This window comes from Marmota monax, unplaced genomic scaffold, assembly GCF_021218885.2.
Source record: "Marmota monax isolate L192 unplaced genomic scaffold, Marmota_monax_Labrador192_F-V1.1 WCK01_AAM20220418_F8-fsc00187, whole genome shotgun sequence".
In the NCBI taxonomy this organism is placed as follows: domain Eukaryota; kingdom Metazoa; phylum Chordata; class Mammalia; order Rodentia; family Sciuridae; genus Marmota; species Marmota monax.
This window is the reverse complement of record NW_026694837.1, coordinates 1,529,316-1,551,842: the sequence shown is the minus strand read 5'-3', so window position 1 is coordinate 1,551,842 and position 22,527 is coordinate 1,529,316. Positions and strand designations below refer to the sequence as shown.

The 22,527-nt window shown below is 32.5% G+C and overlaps 1 protein-coding gene across 5 annotated transcripts in view; it reads right to left on the bottom strand.

The window, feature by feature from the left end:
- Supt3h (SPT3 homolog, SAGA and STAGA complex component) overlaps positions 1–22,527 on the bottom strand; it is a 468,296-nt gene that overhangs the window by 148,864 nt on the left and 296,905 nt on the right. For all 5 annotated transcript variants that reach the window (XM_046426146.1, XM_046426145.2, XM_058573179.1 and 2 more), the window contains 3 exons: positions 16,884–16,970; positions 13,547–13,637; positions 5,183–5,322 (listed from right to left, as the gene is read on the bottom strand). In XM_046426146.1, coding sequence (XP_046282102.1) covers positions 5,183–5,322; positions 13,547–13,637; positions 16,884–16,970 — 318 coding nt within the window. The remainder of the gene's footprint in view (positions 1–5,182; positions 5,323–13,546; positions 13,638–16,883; positions 16,971–22,527) is intronic.

Here is a 22,527-nt window from a genome sequence, read left to right as displayed (position 1 = left end):
AAATACAAAGTCACAAATAGAAGTCAGAGCTAAATCTTGTATGTAAAATTTTGAGTTCTTCTACAACTAAATAATACTACCATTTTTGTAGCTTCTAGGTCAGAAAAACATAGTAAGTTACATTAATGCTGCCCTGTATAGCTAGAATTATCAAGTCTTTGAGGTACTTCTATTAGCATTTCCTGAATAATAATTTCATAAAGTACTTTTAAAATCATTTGAATAGAAATTACCCTTAAAATAACCACACATAGCAATATGCTCTTTTGATGAATCATATCCTTTGTTGACTCTTCTTATGGACAGTTGAAATAGTTTATCAATTAAAACAGTAGACAAACAGTTTCCTCACAGATGAGATGAAGAGGCATTACATTAAACTGTAGAATGATGATTAAAGAAGGTGTGGGGGTTAGGTAGGGGCCACCTACTCCTCAGGGACTCTTTGGAGCTACCTGAATAAGATTTTAAAACTGTTGCTTATTTATAAAATTTACACATATTCAGCAGATAGATATTTATTTGAATCTTATTTCCCATGAATCAATCTGTTAAAGATCAGGAATGGTATGTTCCAGTCTCTACCACAAATGCATTTCTGTGACCTTTCTGAACTACCCAAAGTTTTTTTGTTATGTTGAATGCTCTGGGATTTATATTTATTTTCAATATAGGCAACATCATTCAGTAATATAAAATCACTGTCTTTATTCCATTTAAAAGCTTTTCTCTTTAAATTCTCTTTTCACTGAAACTAATGTTGTTAACATTAGCATTTGGGGCTGTCTGATATACCTCTGACTGTTCTTTTACCTTTAAAAATAAACTAGTCTTTATAGGGTATGCATGTACTAATACGTAACAACAAATCCCAGCATTATATACAGCTATAATGCACCAATAAAAATATGGAAAAAAAATCTAGTCAAATGATTTACAATCCTATATACTACATCTACATGGACATAGGTGTATATATTTATATAAAACTGTATATATATATAAACTACATACATCTTCCTAGTCTTTCTACTTTCTTTTTTTTGGGGGATGGGGGTACCAGCGATTGAACTCAGGGGCACTCCACCACTGAGTCACATCCCCTTCCCTATTTTATATTTTATTTAGAGACAGGGTTTCACTGAGTTGCTTAGCACCTCACTTTTGCAGAGGCTGGTTTTGAACTCGCGATCCTCCTGCCTCAGCCTCCCAAGCCACTGGGATTACAGGCATGCACCACTGTGCCTGGCTCTTTCTTATTTCTTTCTCTTTCTTCTTTCTCTTGTTTCTTTCCAGTGCTAGGAATTGAACCAAGGGTCTTATACATGCTGAACAAGTACTATAGTATTGAGCTACAACCTCAACCCTGTCTTAATTTCTTAATGCCACACACATTTAAATTATTAATATTTTTGAGTTTCAGTTTTTAAATCAACCTTTTAATTTTTTGATATTTGTAAATGTTTATCTAAACTGGAATTAGTGTTTTTTCTTTTGTGTTATTCTTATTTAAGGTATATTTGGACTCTTTGATTTGAAAAGCATTTTATTTTCCTTTCCTTCATAATTAATAAATATCATCACAGGTAGAAATAGGGACTAAAAGAAAGAAGACACTTGAAAAATAGAAGAAGATAGAGAACTTTCATAGCCATTTACTCCTCCTATCTCTTTGATGTATTTTCTAGTTCATTTACCTGTTAAAATTTCATAAGCTTGGGACAGAAAATCCCTAAGGATCACAACCCCATAATACTTGAGGCACAGTTGAACAATGTGCCGAGTTTCTCTTATCATTCAAGCTTGTTTTAAAAACTGATAGCCATTTCATTTCAGGTTAAGCAAATTCAAATAGCCATCAAGAATATTACTCAATATTAAGGTTATTAAAAAAAAAAACTTTTAGGTCTGGTACAGTGACACATGACTATAATCCCACTTACTTGGGATGCTGAGGCAGGAGGACTGCAAATTTGAAGCCAGTCTCAGCAACTTAGAGACCCTGTCTCAAAATTAAAAATAAAATAAAATAAGAAAGAGTTGGGGATATAACTCAGTGATAGAGCTCCCCTGGGTTTATTAAAAAAAAAAAAAAAGCTGCCTTAAATTTTATTTCCACCTTTCTGCTTTCTTTCCAGATTAAAGTATGAAGCCACTGACTTAACATAAATAGACACAGGATTTTCTGCACCCTAACCTGTTTAAAGACCACTTTCTCTAGTAAGTTATAATTCTTGCTCTCTAATACTCATAATCAATTTGAAGACAGGAGTGAAGGCACAGTTTACTTAAGTTTTTAAAGTGTCCACTGTTTACATGCCCTCTGCGAACTCAGTAGCTAGATAATTTACTTTGCCAATGGTAAACCTAAGTTTCTCAGGTTCCTCCATAAGCAGAGTAGCAGCATCTTAGGTAGAAATGTTCTGTGAATGACAATACTTCTCCCTTTTTTTCTAAGCTTCTGGTTTACACAGTCCATTTACTTGATAAAAATTTTAAAAATTAAATAACAAAACATTATCAACGTCAGAACACACCTGCCTCATTTAGGAGGGGAATAGGTATAATAAGGGGTAGCTGGAAGAGAGCTGTATTTTTATTTATTATTATGATTATCATTTTCCAGCTTATACTTCTCAGTCCTTCAAAGACACTAAAAATGACTCTGAACATTTTTTAATTTTTATTTGATAATCTGAGAGGCTCTTCAAAGATCATATTTATGTATCTCTACTAAAGATATACCCAAGTGTTAAGAAATTTGGTGCTGGAGGCCAATGAACAAGGTAGGAATTAATTAGCTATCTTGATGATGAACTAGCAAGGTAAAAGGAAGTAAAAGTAAGACATTTTTCATATTTCATGTCACATAATACTTAATAGTAATGAAGTACATTAGGAGTGAAACACAAAGGCAGGCACACACATATCAGCTGAAAACCATAGCAAATAAGCCATTCGGTTTTCTGTATGCTTGCTCAATGTTTTGGGACAAAACTGGAGTCCCAAGTTAGATTTTATGTCTATAAAAGTTTTTCTCTCTTAATTTATTTTTTTTAAAGAGAGAATTTTTTTTTAATATTTATTTTTTAGTTTTCGGCAGACACAACATCTTTGTTTGTATGTGGTGCTGAGGATCGAACCCGGGCCGCACGCATGCCAGGCGAGCGCGCTACCGCTTGAGCCACATCCCCAGCCCATCTTAATTTAAATAAACTAATGAAACATCAACAACAACAACAAAAAGAACCCAAAGTAGGCATGGTTGGTAGGTCTATACCATTTTCATACATTCTAGAGAAGATAGTAAATAGTTTTTGTGACTCCAAGTGATACTTAGAGGAAAATCAAATCACTCAATGATGCCAAGAATGATTATTCTACTGCACTTTAAAAGCAAGAGATTGCAGTCTGTGACTCCAAAGTGGTTTCAGATGGACTGCCACAGTTGTGGTTTACTCTTGAAACTGTAACTTGTCAAATTAGAAGCAGGCAAGGCCTCTGCTCTTAACAGTTCCACTTTCTACTGTCTACAGTTATGTCTACAAGTCCATCACATTTTATTCAGATGCACTCTGTTATATGGATGAGCTGAATATCAAAACTATTTTTTATTGTCTGAGTTACAGAAGATTTTAGTTTTAAGAACTTAAGCTGTTAATCTCTTGCTTATTGTATAGATGAAGCAGAATTCCACTATTTTTATTAACTATTGATGTTTTATTATCCAATATAACATAGGGAAGTGGTATACAGACTATGTAAGTGCTCAAGATTTTTCTAATCTTAAATTCCAAATATTTTATTGATTTTAACTAGTAACCTTACTGACTTGATTTTCCAAGCATGAGCTCAGAGTTACAAAATGCTCCATTTCTTCTCTTCCTCATTGATTGTGGAATCCCCTTCTGGGCAACAAGCTTGGTTAGCTAAAATTTTCACATCAAACTTGAAAAGCTACTTGTTCAATTTTAATTGTTTTATGTAGACCCTTTCCTTAATGACTTTTAATGGCTATTTTTATAATATAAAATATTTTAAAAATAAAGCTTAAACAAGATTTTCTCTCTACATAATACATCATAAACAAAACCATGCCACTAAACAATCATATCCTGTTTAGGTCATAATGACACCAGAAATGCATGTTTATCATCTGTTTTGGACAACTTAGCATGTTTTTGGCCCAAGGCAAAGTTGAACTAAAACCATTTGCAGTTGCCCCAAACCAAGATAACCACACATTTCTAAAGTAATTGATACCTAAAAGAACATTGCTTTTAGATCACAGTTCATGATCTAAGCATACTAATTCCTTAAAGAAGGTTGTTACAGTACTTAAAGCATTATGTCTATTGGACTTCCTCCAGAATTTAACATGAAATAACATATTTTTAGCATGTATAGATAAAGTGTATGATAATGTAGGCATTTAGCAACATTTTTTGGAATTCTGGAATTACCTCTCTTGCCCAATTTAAAGAAAAGAGGAAAACTGGGATGTCTTACATGTGAAAGTATTATAATAAGAATACAAGACCACTGCCTTGCAGTTTGGAAGGCATGCAGACAATATTATTACTCTTAATTTTATTGAAGTATATTTAAAGAACCAATTTTATTTATAGATAGCTAAAATAAGTAGAAGACATGTTTTCTTCTTCATTGTTACAATAAATCTATGGAATCCAAATATATGTCACTAACTTTGTGTTACAGTGATATAAAACATGCAATTGCTTTAGATACTATCTTAACTGATGAGGCTGATCACAGCCTATAAGAAACAGTCTAAAAAACATCTCTGCACTCTACAGGCCAAAACAAAAGCAGTAAAAATTACCTCTGCCCCAAATACAACTAGATAATTTATAACAAAAAATAAGTAAATGATTAATTATATACAAGTTTTAATGAAATAAAACCCAGCAAATGTCAGATCCAGATTAGGGAAACCTACTCACTTTTAAAGAAACAGAGAAACACTAAGCTATTTCCTGAACTCAACTGAAAAGGCAATGTCTGAATCTTTCTCCAGACCTTACTCCTCGTATACTACTGCCATGAGACATAAAACAATTGATTTGGGGATTTCAGAAAACAGTTGAAGAATACAAGAACCAAATATACAAGCACCATGATGATTGTTACATTACTGTAAAAAGAGAAGCATGTACTATACCTCCATTCTTTCTTGTTTAACTTCATCAATTTCATCATCTTCAAACATTGCCAGAAGTTCTCCTGTCTGGTCAATAGAGTTGAGAAAGTCCTGAGCAATTTTTTGTCTTTTGTTTGTGTTACTGTTGCCACCTAGTTTATCTTCATGAATATCACAGAAGAAAGAAAAATAGTCTCAGTAAGTTTGTCTGCATCAACCATTGCATTTATTAAATACATGAAATTCAGAATTGGAATTCTCTCACAATTATCTTTGAAAGGAGAATTCTTGTATCCAAAATAAATGTGGAAGTCATATAGAATTAAATCATCTATATACATCACAATCAGATCAAAAGAATAAAATCAAGTTATTAATTACTATAGTAATTGTGAAAGGGTTATATAATTACTTTTTAAAGATTCAGAAAAAAATACGGTTATATACTATTTATAGTAGATACTTGTGAAACAAATAATAGAAAAAAGTCAAAAGCAAGAATATATGAGGTAAACACAGTCACTAGTAACATTTTGTTACAAAATGTAGTCATGACCAAGAGCACTAAATGAGGTAGAGTAGGATAGCATCTGATAATAAAAGGAGAATTAACATAAATTTTTATGCAACAAAGATAACAGCAAAATAAATAACAAATGAATAACAAAAGGAAAACTTATTAAAAAGCATAATTATGAGACATTTGAACAATTTGACAAGGTAAAGTTCATGGATCAAATGTGTTTTAATAGCTATATAGATATGAGAATTCACTTTATTCTCTTAGGTCCATAAATCATTTTTCTTCACTTTTATTATTTTTGTTAAAAACTTTATTTTCAAAAGTTTTCATAAATATCCATAAGTGAAATGCTGCCTCTTCAAGTGGTTTTTCTTTAATTCAATGTCCCCACTTTCTTCCCTTTTATCAGCCAATCTCAAATTCCAGATAGATATGACCCACATTAACCATCCAGTTTGCACCCATCCATGTTTTTCCCTGCTCCTATACTCATATAAACACATTCATTTACAGGCCTTTTATTTACGTTTTCTTTTTAGAAAAGGGTTCTGTTCATGTTTCTTAGTTGATGGGAGAGAAAAACTCCCTCCCAGCCTACTGGTATAGCTCAGATTCCTTTAAAAGGTCTGCACCATATTTTATGGTATATATACACCAAAGCTTTTCAACCAATCCTGTTGACAGGCACACATTTTGATTTAGATTTTTGCCATGGGAAAAGTAAAATTTACTTTCCCTAATTACCAATCAATTTATTTATTTCCTCATTTTTCTCAGTTATCTGAATAAGCCTTTATATTTTCTCTCTCTCTCTCTCTCTCTCTCTCTCTCTCTCTCTCTCTCTCTCTCTCTCTCTTTTTTGTGTGGTGCTGGGAATTGAACCCAGGGCCTTTTGTATGAAGCTTTATCCCCAGCCCCTATTTACTCTCTATTTTTAATCAATGTTCACTTTCAACTGTTTTGGTCTTTTTCTTGCTAATTTAAAAGGGCTCATTTATATTTTCCTTTTACAATGTGAGTGAGTGAAAAATAGCCCTTCATTTTTCTATGGATCTGGGGGCATCTTTGGCAATAGAAGAGTTTTAACATTTTTACATGGTCACATATCGTCTTTTATTTAAGATGACTTTTCTCCACACCTATATACTGTATATGTAACGTTCTAAGTTTTCTTTTCAGATTTTAAGTCTTGTTTTTTCTGATTTTCATCTTTAATCCATCTATAATCTATTGGTGTATGGTAATATTGTAGGTTCACTTTTATTTTCTCCCTAGCAGTCAGTATCACTGGTACAGTACCATTAATATACATTTTTATATTTTAGAAAACTTTTGCCACATCTTATAATTCTTATATATCTTAGATTCTTTTACTCTGTTTCTCTCATCTTTATGTTTAGTCTTCAGTGACACCACAGGCTTCGTATACATTTTTTAAAATATCTTTTAATATATATAGATTTTTAGTTGTAGATGGACACAATACATTTATTTTATTTATTTATTTTTATGTGGTGCTGAGATCGAACCCAGTGCCTCACATCTGCTAGGCAAACACTCTACCACTGAGCTTCAACTGCAACCCTTTATATACACTCTTATTCTTCTACTTTATGCGATCCCTAGCTACATAGGAACATTTATTTCCCCCATAGAAACCTAAGCATATTTTTACAAAATTCTAGGAAAAAACTTTTTAAAACTTAATTTAGGATAAACTGACATATTTAATGCCCTTCAATTACATTTTCCTTTCTTGTTGTGTTTGTTCCTAATTTTATTAGTTTTGAGAGTCAAATTTGACAAGTTTCCCCCTATTTAAACACTTGGGATTGCTCTCATTAAATCCTACAGATGGTTGTACAAAACATTTTGCTATTCATTGCTTTTTAAAATACTTGTCTTCGTTCTAATATTACTTAGGAATACATTTCTTAATTTCTAAGTAGTTAAGATATTGGGATTTTATTATTTTTTAGAATTGTATTGAATTAACATCAGTGAATTGATTCCTATCAAAGATCTACTCTTAATTTGTAAAGGTAATCTTTGTGGTCAATTGGCAAAGAATTTCTGTAAATATTCTGTGAACATTTTGGAAAAAATAATGCAGACATTCCAGGGTAATAAAAGTTATAAGTGTATCTATTTTGTTTTTAATTTGTTCTTTTTAGATAAACATAATAGTAGAACATATTTTGACATATTATACATATATGCAGTATAACTTCCCATTCTTGTGGTTGTACATAATGTAGAGTTACATTGCTCTTATGCATATGTGAACATTGGAAAGTTATATCCAATTCATTCTACCATCTTTCCTATTGCCATTCTCCCTCCCTTCCCTTCATTCCCCTTTGTCTAATCCAATGAATTTCTTTTCTTCATCTGCCCCCTTATCGTGTGTTAGCATCTGCATATTAGAGAACATTCCACCTTTGGTTTTTTTGGCATTGGCTTATTTCACATAGCATGATAGTCTCAAGTACCACCCATTTACCAGCAAATGCCATAATTTCATTGTTCTTTATGGCTGAATATTATTCCCTTGTGTATAGGTACTACATTATCTTTATCCATTCATCTGCTGAAGGGCACCAAGATTGGTTCCATAGCTTAGTGAATTGAGCTGCTATAAACATTGATGTGGCTATGTCACTATGATATGCTGATTTTAAATCCTTCGGGTATACCAAGGAGTGGGATAACTGGGTGAGTGAGTGAGTTCCATTTGTGAGTTGGTGGTTCCATTCCAAGTTTTCTGAGGAATCTCCATATTGCTTTGCAGAGTGGTGGCACCAATTTGCAGTCCCACCAGTGATGTATGAGTGAGCCTTTTCCCCCACATCCTTGCCACCATATATTGTTACTTGTGTTCTTGAAACTTGCCATTCTGACTAGAGTTGAGATAGAATCTCAGAGCGGTTTTAATTTGCAGTTCTTTAATTGCTAGTGATGTGGAACATTTTTTCATATATTTGTTGACCAGTCATATTTCTTCTTCTGTGAAGTGCCTGTGCAGTTCCTTTGCCCATTTATTGATTGGGTTATTCGTCGTTGGTTGGTTTGTTTTCTGGTGCTAAGTTTTTTGAGTTCTTTATATATCCTGGAGATTAATGCTCTATCTGAGGTGCAGGTGGCAAAGATTTTCTCCCATTCTGTACGCTCTCTCTTCACCTTCTTGATTGTTTCCTTTGCTGGAAGAAACTTTTTAGTTTGATACCATCCCATTTATTGATTCTTGATTTTACTTCTTGTGCTTTAGGAGTCTTGTTGAGGAATTTGGTTCTTAAGCCAACGTGATGGAGAGTTCGGCCTACGTTTTCTTCCAGTAGGTACAGGGTCTCTGGTGTAATGGTCCTTGATCCACTTTCAGTTGAATTTTGCATGGGGTGAGAGATAGGAGTTTAATTTCATTTTGATACATATGGGTTTCCGGTTTTCCCAGCACCATTTGTTGAAGAGGCTATCTTTTCTCAAATGTTTATTTATGGCCCTTTGTCTATGGCCCCTTTGTCTAGTATGAAATCACTGTATGTGGGTTGTCTCTGTGTCTTCTCTTCTGTACCACTGGGTTTCATGTCTGTTTTGGTGCCAATACCATGCTGTTTTTGTAACTACAGCTCTGTAGCATAATTTAAGGTCTCGTATTGTGGTGTCTCCTGCTTCACTTTTCTTGCTAATGATTACTTTGGCTATCCTGGGCCTCTTATTTTTCAAAATGAATTTCATGACTGATTTTTCTATTACTATGAATACCATCATTGGAATTTTGATAGGAATTGCATTAAATCTGTACAGAGCTTTTGGCCATTTTGACAAAATTAATTATGCCTATCCAAGAATATGGGAGATATTTTCAACTTCTAAGGTGTTCTTCAGTTCCTTTGTTTAGTTTTCTGTAGTTTTCATTGTAGAGGTCAATTTAACAAGGTAGGTAAGCATATGTTGATAGTTTGCTAATTTATTGTTAAGGTCTACTATTCCAAAATTTCTGTCTTCTACAATTATAATATTCAACTTATCCTTTTGGAGCTTTTAATATTTAATTTTACCTTGCATGTTAATATTGTCCCTCCTGCTAATATTTGTTCATTTCATTATTTACAACTTTGAGCTTCCCATTTTTTTGCTGTTGTTTGCAATTTGTCTTGTAATTGAAGAATTCAATCCATTTACATTTAATGTGATGACCAATGTACAACTGATTTTTATTATTTTCTCTTACTTCATGTTTAGCATTTATCTTACATTTTTTCTCCTTTTCCTTTATTTTTACTGGTTTGGTTATGTTGCTAATCCTTCCATTTTCTTATGTTAATTTAAAATTGTAAAAAATTCTCCATTTTCTTCATGGTTACCTTCTATTTTTCCATTTTCATAATGTTGACCTCCCCTTCTTCGACTTAGACCCATTACTTAAACATATTTAAACAATATAGTTCAAACTATTATTTAAAAGAAATTATCGAGTATACTTCTAACAAGAGGTAACATTTCTCCAATAAAATATATTTTTTTCCTAGTCTTACCCACAATTCAGTGCAAGACTTTCAGAACACTTTCATTTTCCCTGTTTCCATTCCCCACCAACAGACCTGTGAAAAAATGTTTGCCTCATCCTTTCTTCCTCTCTCTGAACTCTTGGCTTTTTATGAAAAGAGTATTATTTGTGGAATAGTCAAAATTTCCTTTTAAGAATTTGTTATAGTCTGATTTCCTACATTTAGTTCCATGATGAGTTAGGCTTTGTATACTTTGTTAGGAACCAGTCATTTTTTTTTTTTCTTGTACGTAGATATCCAGTTGTTCTAGCACCATTTGTTGAAATGAAATGACTATTTTCCCCCCATTAAATTAATTTGAAGCCCTTGTCAAAATCAACTGACCCTAAATGTGAAGGCTTTTTCTGATTTCTCAATTTCAATTTATTCCAAATGGTTATTCATTTATGACCAATATGTCTATCCTCTTGTCAGTACCATTCTGTCTTGATTCTTGTAGGAGCTAAAATCAGTAAGCATGAATCCTCTGACTTTGTTCTTTGTCAAGACTGTTTTACCTATTTTGAGTCCTGATTATCTTAAAAAATGGGTCATTTTATGCCAGAATAGGAAAGTTTCATGTGAATGATAAAATCAATTTGCTCATTTCTACCAAAAGCAGGTGGAATCCATAGATCAAGTTGAGGAGTACTACCACCTTAACAATATTAAGTATTCCAATCAATAAACACAGGATGCCTATTTTAATCTAGTCCTCCTTTTTTTGAACAATATTTTGTAATTTTCAATGTAGAAGCTTAGCGGTCTTTGGTAAAATTCATTTCAAAATATTTTGTTCTTTTTGATGCTACTGCAAACTGCACTGTTTTCTTAATTTCATATTTGGAGGGTTCATTGCCAATTTATCAAAATCTGCTTGATTTTTATATATTTGTATGATCAAAACTCACTGAGTTTCCCATATCTCAGCTACTTGGGACAATGAGGCAGGAGGATCATGAGTTTGAGGCCAACATGGGCAACTTGAGACCCTATTTCAAAATAAAATATCAAAAGGGCTAGGAAGGTAACTCAGTAGTAAAGCATTCCTGGGTTCAATTGCCAGTTTCAAACAAAAACAGAAACAAAACAAAATTGCTAAGCTTGTCTATTAGCTTTAACAGTTTTTAGTGGGTTTCTTAAGAATGTTCTATATATAAGACTATGTAATCTATAAATAGAGATAATTTTACTTCTTCCTTTCCAGTATGGATGTCCTTTGTTCTTTTTATGCCTAAGTACCCTTGTAAAACCTCCTACACAATGTTACATATAAGTGGCACAAGTGGACATCCTTGTCTTATTCTGGATCTCAGGAAATAAAGTACTCAGTGTTTCACCACTAAGTATGATGTTGTTTGTTGGGTCTTCACAGAAGGCTGTCTTAGAATTTTTAAATTTCTTATATTTGGTACTAGGGATTGAACTCAGGGGTACTTTATCATTAAGCTATATTGCCTAGCCTTTAATTTTTTTATTTTATTATTATTATTTTTTTTTAATTTTGAGGCAGGATCTCCCTAAGTTGCTCTGGCTGGGCTTGACCTTGTGATCCTCCTGCCTCAGCGTCCTTAGTAGCTGGAATTAAAGACATGCACCACTGCAGCTGGCCAATATCAACTTTAAAAAACAAAAAATAGCGGACTTTTTAAAAGATACACAAAATTGGAGCTTATAAATGAAGATTAAGAGGAATGATTTCAAATAAATAAAAAGAGCACATCAGATCAAATTCTGGTATTAGCAAAACTGAATAGTAGTCTTATTAGTCTAAGTTTCTAGGTATTCAAAGCATGGTATTAACTATCATTTATTCAGTGACACACATGTATCAAATGCTTTTAGAATATTATGTTGAACTCTCAAAAGAATTTACATGTTAAGAAGCACAATTTCCTCTTAGAAATAAGAAAACTGACTCTACAGGTCACATACAGAGGAATATGTGGGGTTGATTGGAATCCATGTCTATTTTACTCCAAGTTTGTATTCTTTAAGCAGCCAATAAAAGGAAACTTTAAATTCACTTGACAACAGTTTTCCAGAATTAAATTTTATAAAAATTTTGCAGTGTTAAATATGGGATACTGTGTAATATATTTAATGAGAAACATTTTTTTTTTCAAGGCTATTTCACATCACTTGTTGACAGAAAATGAAAATAACTGGTTCTTTTTCAAAATTGTTAACCTTAGTTTTTGGAAATATTCATTAGCTAGTATTTTGTCAGTTTCTTAATTTTTAATTTATCTATTAGAAATGGACACAATTGTATAATGACTATAATCAATAAAACTATTTCTAAAATAGTTTGCTATTTCTAAAAATGGATTCTTTCACAAAATATTTAGAAATAAATATAATATATATAATATAATAATTATATATATATAATTATTATATACATAATATATAATATAATAATTATATATATAATAATTATTTCTTAAGACATTTCTAAATAAGTTTTATTTCTAAATAAAGCCTATGAATTTATTTTTATTCAGTAATAAGTACTTATCTATTTTCAACTTAGTAATATTTGATTTTGCAACATTAATATTTTACTAAATATTCTAAAATAGGAAATGATTTCAAAAGATCAGAGGAAGAAAATTTTCTACTTTGTATTACCTTTTTTTAGGGGGGGTGGAGGGAAGGTACTGAGAATTTAACCCAGGGGTGCTTAACCACTAAGTCACATCTCCAGCCCTTTTTAAAATATTTTATTTTGAGATAGGGTCTCACTAAGTTGCTTAGGGCCTCACTAAATTGCTGATGCTGACCCTCCTGTATCATCATCTCCAGCCACTGAGAATACAGGTATGCAACACTGTACCCAGCTGTTATTATGCTTTTTGTTAGAAATAGACCAGAATGAGGTGACTTTATATTATAAAACATCAGATACATTTTATTACAAATAAATAAAACCTGTACATGTCAATTTCAAAACTAAACACACAGAAATACAAAATTTTTCTGGCTCTCTAAGCCACCACAGAAAAATCACTCTTGCAAAAACCAATTGTATCGAATCAATACAATTTTCTTTGTGTCATGATTTTCTGATATAAAACAGTACACAAATTATTAAAAGGAAATAAACTCTGATGAAGTCATCTAAATAGAAAACCACAATATTAAACTGCCATCAACTAAATATTTGGATAATTTCCAAACTGTATTATTTTTAATAGTGTGTATATATATCCTAATATGAAGGGGATATTGACATTAACTTTGAAAAAATGTGTCATTCAACAGACATGTGTCACAGCTACTCTTTTTATCTTAGTGTTTTGTTTTGGTTACCTTCTAGAAGATCATCTTCATCTATGCCTTTGACGATCTTTGATTTGTAGTCTCGAATAAACATATATTTTAGTAGTCTTCTAAGCTTTTTCTATTAAAAACATGAAATAAGTAAATAATAAAACTTACATACATATTCATTTTATTTAATAAGGACTACTATGATTAATAAAATTTAATAAACCAGTAACCCAGAATCACTGGAGAAAATACAGCAATCTATAGAATAATTCTATAAAATAAATATGTAGTCATTAAATGAAATATAAATGCTAAAATAAAAAGTAGTTTTAAAATTACCTGTCTTATGCAAGTATCCAGATGTTCCAGAATCACAATAAGTATTTTTTTGTGTGTCTTATAAAAAGTTTTAAAATTCTTTTTGAAGATTGTAATAAATACCACATTTGCCATACTAACGTAAGTATCCTTATGCTGTAGAATTTTTATACACAAATTTTTATTTTTAAAAAGTGACTCATAAACATCTAGATAATGGATTTATAACAATTGTTTTAAAAAATATATGTATCCTTTACATATATTTTTTCTATCATCTGAGATCTTTTCACCAGAAGAACTGGTTTATGTATAATATTTTGGTGAAACTATTCTGTAACCTGAGAAACTATTTTTAAAAAACTTAAAGCTTATGAATGATAGTTAGATATTAATGATGGCCTTCTTCGGATTTATTAGAAAACTACAATATCACTTAACTTTAAAAGTGACTGGTAAAAGTAGCAGAATACAACAGTCACTAATATGCCATTATGTAAAAATGTGAGTGTGTAACCGATGTGATTCTGCAATTTGTATTTGGGGTAAAAATGGGAGTTCATATACCGAATTGAGTCAAATGTATGAAAGATGATATATCATGAGCTTTGTAATGTTTTGAACAACCAATAAAAAAAATGTGGTATGTTTACACATTGAAAAAAAATTAAAAAAAATAAAAGTGACTGGTAATACGTAGTAGTAATCTGTTTTGTGTTTACACTCAGAAGATATTGTGACTGATTCCTGACCTTCAGGTTTAGGATTTCTTTTATTCTTCTTTTTCTTTCTTTCTTTCATTTTGTTTTGTGGTGCTAAGGATAGAACCTGGGGCATTGGTCTAGGCAAGTGATCCACCACTGAGCTATATCACCAGTCCTTTTCTATTTTTGAGACAAGGTCTTGCTATAAAATACCCAGGCAGGCCTTGAACATTCAGTCTTCCCTCTTGCCTTGAGGCTCCCAAGTAGGTGGGACTACAGGCAAGTGCCAGCATGCCTGGCTCCCTCGTCCAAGATTTCTAATAATAACTGAAATGTACCACATTTTGCAAAGCTATTCACAAGCATTTCAATAGCCCTGAGACATAGACAAATATAATTATTATTTTATATACAGGAAAACAGAGGTAAAGATTGGTCTTACAACCAAAGTTCAGCATAGCCAGAAGTAGAACATAACCTGTGAATCTCAGTTTATTCATTTGGAAAGTAAGAAAAGTACCTCCCTAACATGCCTATTGTGAGGAATTCATGAAACAAGGTGAAGCTGCTTAGTCAATATGTAAAACATAGCAGTCAATAACTACTGCTTGAATGTAAACTAGAAATTATTATTATTATTAATTTTGGTACCAGAGATTGAACTCAGGGCACTCCACCACTAAGCCACATCCCCAGCCCTTTTTTTTGTATTTTATTTAGAGACAGGGTCTCACTGAGTTGCTTAGCGCCTCACTTTTGCTAAGGCTGGCTTTGAACTTGTGATCCTCTTGCCTAAGTCTCCCGAGTTGCTGGGATACAGGTGTGCGCCACTGCGTCTGGCAAAACTAGAAATTATTAAGAGGAAAAAACCCACCTGTCCATGGATGGCTACCCTTCTTTTCTCTTTGTTCTGATTCCACTTGGTATTTTCATTTTGTTTTATCTGATAGTTCACCTAGGTAATCTACTTTAAATTCTTGAAACATGTCAGTGTATAAATAAAATTATTATGCTGAAGAGAAAGATGAGAAAACTGGCAACTATCACCTAAGACCTATGTCTTTGGTTGGTAAAAAGATTCCTTTTGAACTGTAGAAAGTAGTTTCAAATGGTATATATTTCTGAAGCTTAAATATGATTTAAAATTTGATTTCCTCAAAAGGGCAAGAAAAAATGTTGGAGTGGAATGTAGGATGTACTGATCTTTTGTTATTTCCACTAGTGAAACAAAAACCTGACAAAATGTTCTACAAGGTACTAATGCTAACTCTATAGTTTCCCAGATGTTTTTATAAAGAATCTCTGCTCTAGGGTCTCCTTGCTGCCAATAGCAATCAAGGCTTCTTCCTCACAGCACCACTTCTATGTAGTACTTGATGTGAATTTCTCCTTAAAAATCTCCCAAGTTTTAAAAAAGAGTGAACAAATCTTGCAAATTCTTACTTTTATCTGAGTTCTTCCTTCTCATTTCCAGTCACCATACTAATCATATTTTGCCTTGATTACTGAACCAACACCCTGGGTTATTTGGTCATGTCTGCAGGACTGCGAAAGCTTCACCTTAGAAATCCCAACTTCAACAAATCCTTCAGACTCTCCATCTAAATCACACAACTCTGAAATTCTGGTAAGCCTCAAAGTGGTTCTTCAAATCATAAAGATTTCTTAAACCAGAACATAATCTCTTGAGAGTGAAGTCATTATTTTTCTCCCTTTATATTTTTTATTAACTAAGAGATGATTAACTAAAACATATTAAATATTATAAATTATTTTCAAATAGCTACACTTGGAAAATAATTATAAAATTAGACAAAGAGCAGTGTGAATATTTTAATACCAAGAGTTTAAATAGAAAAGGAGATGTTTATAAAAAATAGAAATTGTGCTGGGTGTGGTGGCACATGCCTGTGATCCCAGTGACTTGGGAGGCTGAAGTAGGACAATCACAAGTGTGAGGCCAGCCTCAGCAACTTAGTTAGCAAGGCCTTAAGCAACTTACTGAGGCCCTGTCTCAAAATAAAAAATAAAAAGAGCTAGGGATATTGCTATGTGGGTTCATCTCTGGGTTCAATCCCCAGTACTTAAAACAAAAAGCAAAACGAAAAGAAAATACCTACACAGACATGTAAGGATAAGTGAGGATTAGTTGTAAGCACATTTTGACACAAGTGTCTTTACATATGTGCCTTTCTCCCTGTATATCTATTCTGGTGTGTAAACTATAGACTAAAACATCAGTTTGATAGTTATGATTCGAAATGAAAAGCTATATAGTAAGGACACAGTTTCCTTATGAGTTCAATTAAACACCAGGACTAGCATCTTAACACAATGAAATTGTTTTATGTTACCTTATCTTTGCGCATCAAAAACAGAAGATCTTCAGGAGAGATTACTCTTGCTCCCCTCAGCTGAGAAACTTCAGCAGCTTGCTGTAACTATTAATAAAGGAAATTTAGGAATTTTTCTCAGTAATATAAATTAAACACAGTATAATTATGATTTCTTAAGAGAGATAAATATACCTAGAACTAAAAACCTTTGGGAGTAATTCAGCAATCACATTATTGCTTTTAAAAGCAAAATACCCTATGTTTTAAGATATAAAAAATGCAATTAAATTATGAGCCCACCTGTAACTGATATAATAAACAGAAATCCTTGATTTCTTTCATGCAATAGAAAAAATCATACACAGCTTCCAGAAATACATTAATGCACCTGAAAATAATTTTATGAAATTTTATCCTTCATACCCATGTGAGCAATGGTTTCACTCAGTATCACTAGATGAATAAGTATATTATTAATCTGAGCTCCCATGCTGGTATGATTTGAAATAGCCCCATTCAGAACTTTAAAAGATCAACAAAAACAGTAGCTGTTTCTAATAACCAAAGGAAAAAAAATACTTTTAGTTTTGGCAAGTCTTCAGTGAGGAAAGGATTCAGTCCATAAATCATAATACTGGACTACATTAATTTCTTTCCACACTAATCACATGCACACAAAAAGTTAACTGTATCTGGAATGCACAACAACACGAAACATACTGCATGAAAAGTTAGATTCCCCTTGCAATGCTCATCTGGGCCTTTATATCTACAAAGTCAAGTTTGCAGGAATTCAGAAGCCCTAGAAACACAATCTTACTTGAAACTGACCTGGAAAATAAAAGAATGTGAAAAATGATAGTTCTACTTTTTGGCAAAGACAAACTCAGTTTCTTATTTTGATTAGTTAGAAGGAACATAAAATACATCCATCTGAAAAAAATAAAGATGCTGGAGAAAACACTACAAAAATGAGCCTGTAACTTCTTCCAAATATGATCAAGCCATGCTGATTACACTGAAGCAACTTTATCCAATATGAAATATTATAAACATTTTATATATCAAAGCTGTTCTTGAATGCATTCTTCTTTAAAAGAAATAAATCTAATACATATTCCTAAACTAATCTTTTAAAAGTGGCACTGTTATCTTAACAATTATAACAAATTAAACAGTGCATTTGTGCTAAGGAAATTTAGCTTCAATGTTAACACAATTTTACTAAATAAGCTTCAAACCTTCTCTAAATATATAGAAAACAGACTATAAACTATATATACAAAACAGACTATAAACTCCTTATTGTCAGATTTACCACTGAATTTCCTGGATACTGGTGGTTGGTATAATAAACATAATCCTACCTAAATATAGAAATTTAAATTTAACCATTTAAAAAGAAATCTTGGGGAAAAGGTTTTTTAAAAGATGATGTATCTATCCAAAAATAAATTCAACAGTCTTTTTTTTTTTTAAGAATGTATGAACATACTTTTTCTAAAAACTGGAAGTGTCAGGAAAATATGTATACATATCCTTTTTCAAATACAAACATTTCTATCAGCTAAAATATATGCAGTCAGTGTGTAGAACAACATGGGTTTGCATATCCATTTGGCTGCACACACAGAGAGAACCAGGAGACAGCATTGTACATTAAGTAACTTTTTTGTGTTCTTAAATGTAATGTTCTTGAAAACTGAAAATCAATACGTAGATATAAGTAAGTTCACTCATGCTAAGAAAGGATCAGGAGAAATATGTATCCCCCAATTAATAAATGGTTTGCCCATACTACATATAAATAATCTCTATCACATTGTTTAAAATGTCAGTTTATAAAAATGTACAAATGTGTTAAACAGTACTACCAGAAAGATAGTGAAAATAGAAAACAAAGACACAGGAGAGTTCAACATGATAAATCACCTTCTCCGAAGTTGTCATGTTTATCAGCCAAAATTTATCTACCTGATTTTCTAATTACTCTCAACTAATAAAATACTCTTACTAGCATTAGCACTGCAGCACTCCCTAGAATGCCCAAGGCTCTGTCTAGTTAGTATGCCACTGGCACTGAAAGTTATCACTAGTTTATCTTACCAGGGCCTGTCCAGTTCTGATGTGTCCCATGCTTCAAAATTACTCTCCCATGAAGTAATTTGACCTTTTCTTCTCTACCAAAGGAGGGGATCAAATGGATTAGCTAAATAAAGTATCCACACCAACATATGTATTATCATTGGAATACCTCTAAAAATTTTCATGTACACCTAGCAGCAAGAGCAAAACAAATATAACAGCACTATCTTACAAAACAGATTGGCAAACCTTAGGGGACCTTTAACTTATTGGATTCTAAATTGCAATGCCTACAAATTGTTATTCATCTTAACTGCTAAAATGATCTCCCTCAAATATGGTGTTGGATTATATTATTAATGAGTATATAAGCTAGGCATTAAGACATTTATTAAGCATAATATCCTAAGTTTTTAAAGTTAATACTTTTTTTGGTTGTTAATGAACCTTTATTTTATTCATTTATTTATATGAGGTGCTGAGGAGCGAGCCCAGTACCTCACACGTATGAGGCAAGCACTCTACCACTGAGTAAACTCCAGCCCCATAATATCCTAATTTAACTGCTATGATGACTTTACTCAAATATCATCTTCAATTCTTATTTGGAGATCAAAATAATTCACTATTATCTAACATAAGAATGGTCTTTACCCGGAATGACTCAGATTTTCCCTCTATATCTTCATTCCATTTTTTGTTTTCCTCTCATATAATTCCACATTTAAGCTCCAATAATTTCTGTCTGTGTATTTATGATGGTTAATTTTATGTGTCACCTTGACTGGGCCACAGGGTGTCTAGACATTTGGTCAAACATTATTCTGGGTGTGTTTATGGGCATGCTTCTGGATGAGATTAACGTGAATCAGCAAATAGACCATGTAAAGCAGACTGCCCAGTTTTAGCTCACTTTCTGATGCTGTAATACCACAGGCGAGGTAGTTTATAAACAATAGAAGTTTATTTGGCTCAGAGTTCTGGAGGTGGTGAAATCCAAAAGCATGGTGCTAGAATTTGGTGAGGGCATTCATTCTGCATTATAACATGACGGAAAGAAAAGTGAGTATGTACAAGACACAGAAAGGGTGGGGGCCAAACTTATCCTTAATCTAGGAGCCCACTCCCACTATAACTAGTCTACTCCCGCTATAATTAATCTACTCCCACGATAAGAGAATTGATCCATGAATGAGAGTAGAGTCCTCATGGCCTAGTCACCCCTATAGGCCCCACCTCTTAATATTGTTACAGTGGTAATTTTAAACATGAGTTTTGGAGGGGACATTCAAACCACAGCATCGTTCCTAAGTGGACAGACCTCATCCAGACAGTCAAGCATCTGAATAAGCTTAATAGAGTAGAAAAGGCTGCATAGGAGGAAATAGTTTCTGCCTCACTGAGCTGGGACGTCGGTCTTTTTTTGCTGTGTGCATTCACCTGAAAGAAATATCACCTCTTCTTGTGTCTGGAGGCTGCCAACTTTCAGACTATGTATCTACAAGTTGGCTCTTCTGGGACTTGGCCTCTATAATGGTGTGAATCCTAATATGGTAGTATATTCAAATTATGAAAATTCTTGATTCTTCTTAAAAGATGCCGCATGTTCTTATTAAAATATAGGCTTCAAAATAATGTTCTCAAAGAAATTAGAGCTACGGTTATCTTCACATAACAATGTTTATCACATACCCTAACCATAAAATGTAAATGCTCAGTGCACAATCTTTTAATTGTACTTGTTACCAAGTTTCTTTTTTATCTACCTCAACCAGCTTCCTAACACTCCCATCTCCCAATTCCCTTTCAAGTAAAACTTCTAGGTCTAGGACAACAAATCCCCAAAAGGCAGTTTATAATTATTTGCTAAGTGTCAGCAACCTACTTTCCCCTCCAAGATTTTCAGTTTTCTATCTATAATATAAGGAAGAGCTACATGAAGTCCATACACTTATATTGAAGCTGGGGCCCACATAAATTCAGCAGACAGATTTCTCTAGAGTTTCATATGGTTTTAAATGTACAACAATTAAGCTGAAAATTCCGCAATTATTAAGACATTGAAAATAGTACATCTCAACAATGCTTCTGTTGTATATCTCTTTTCTTTATGTTTTCCCCAAATCCTAGGTCTTTTCCTTTGTAAAGATAAATAGTGAAAGACAGGCGTTGTTTCATTATAATGAAAAGGTAGGATCTTAGGTTAAGTTATTGTCAGATCTGAATTATTTGTCTTTCTAGCCATCTGTCCATCTATCAAGCATAAACTATCTAACCAGGGTATATTCCAGCCTGGGCTATGAAAGGACAGTCCTGCTTACAACCATATTTACCAGCCACAAATAACCTCAAAGGTCCTCTCTGAATTTTCCACAATGTGACTCAAGAAGTTGGAGTTAAAAATATATATATATTACAACTCTGGTTTTACTATCAAGTAACTGCATACATTTAGATACAATGAGTAACTTCTCTGGATTTGTAGGTTTATGATTCTCTTTCATTTAAAACAGATACTTTAGGACTTGAATGACTCTTAGAATTAATAATCTTGGTATAATAATAGCTAGTATATATTGAGTACCTATTTTTCATTTTTAAAATTCTAACTTGTTATATATGACAGCAGAATGCATTACAATTCATATTACACATATACAGCACAATTTTTCATATCTCTGGTTGTATACAAAGTACATTCATACCATTTGTGTCTTCATGCATGTACTTAGGGTAATGATGTCCATCTCATTCCACCATCTTTTCTACACCCATGCCCCCTTCCTTCCCCTCCCACCCATTTGTCAAGTACCTAAGTTGTACTAGGCTCTATGCTATGTGTATTATAAGTATTAAGCTTCCAATTTTAAAAAGTTAGTATCTAAGGTAAAATGTATATAACAGTAAAAATCAAATAATACAATAAATTTTTTAAGGACAGATAGGAGAACCTTGCCATATTTCTTTCCAATCCACAATCCTGCTTTCATCAGCAAACATTTTCAACTTTTTGAGCTTGTTTTTGTTGTCTATATATCTGAAATAAACTTTTAATTTTCAGTTTTATATATTTGCAACTATTACAAGAGGTGAAAAATATTCAGAATTTTTAAATGCCCCAAATTTAAACATCTTCTTCCTTTTATTCTGATCTTACCTATAAATTGTAATTTTTGTCAAATTAACCACCAGTATTTATATTATTATGTATATGTAAACATTATAAACAGGTTGGCTACTATGATTAAATTTCTTTTATAATTTGTTTTCTTCTTGGTTTTCCTTGTACTTTTTTTTCCCAGTAAACCTAATACTATTTCATAGAAGACATTTGACGGTTTGAAATACACTTGGATTTCTTGCTTTATTTTTTTTTTGTTTTTAGATGAGATCTCACCTGGAGCCCTCCAGACTCTCCTATTCTTGTTTTGGATCCTTCTTCATCTCAGCTTTTGATCTTTCTTAATGCACTTTCTCATTTTGGTAGAACAAATGCTCTAAAGTTTCCTTTTAGTTCTTGAGTACAGTTATAATAGTTGCTTTAAAATCCTTGTCTATATAATTTCGACATCTGAGA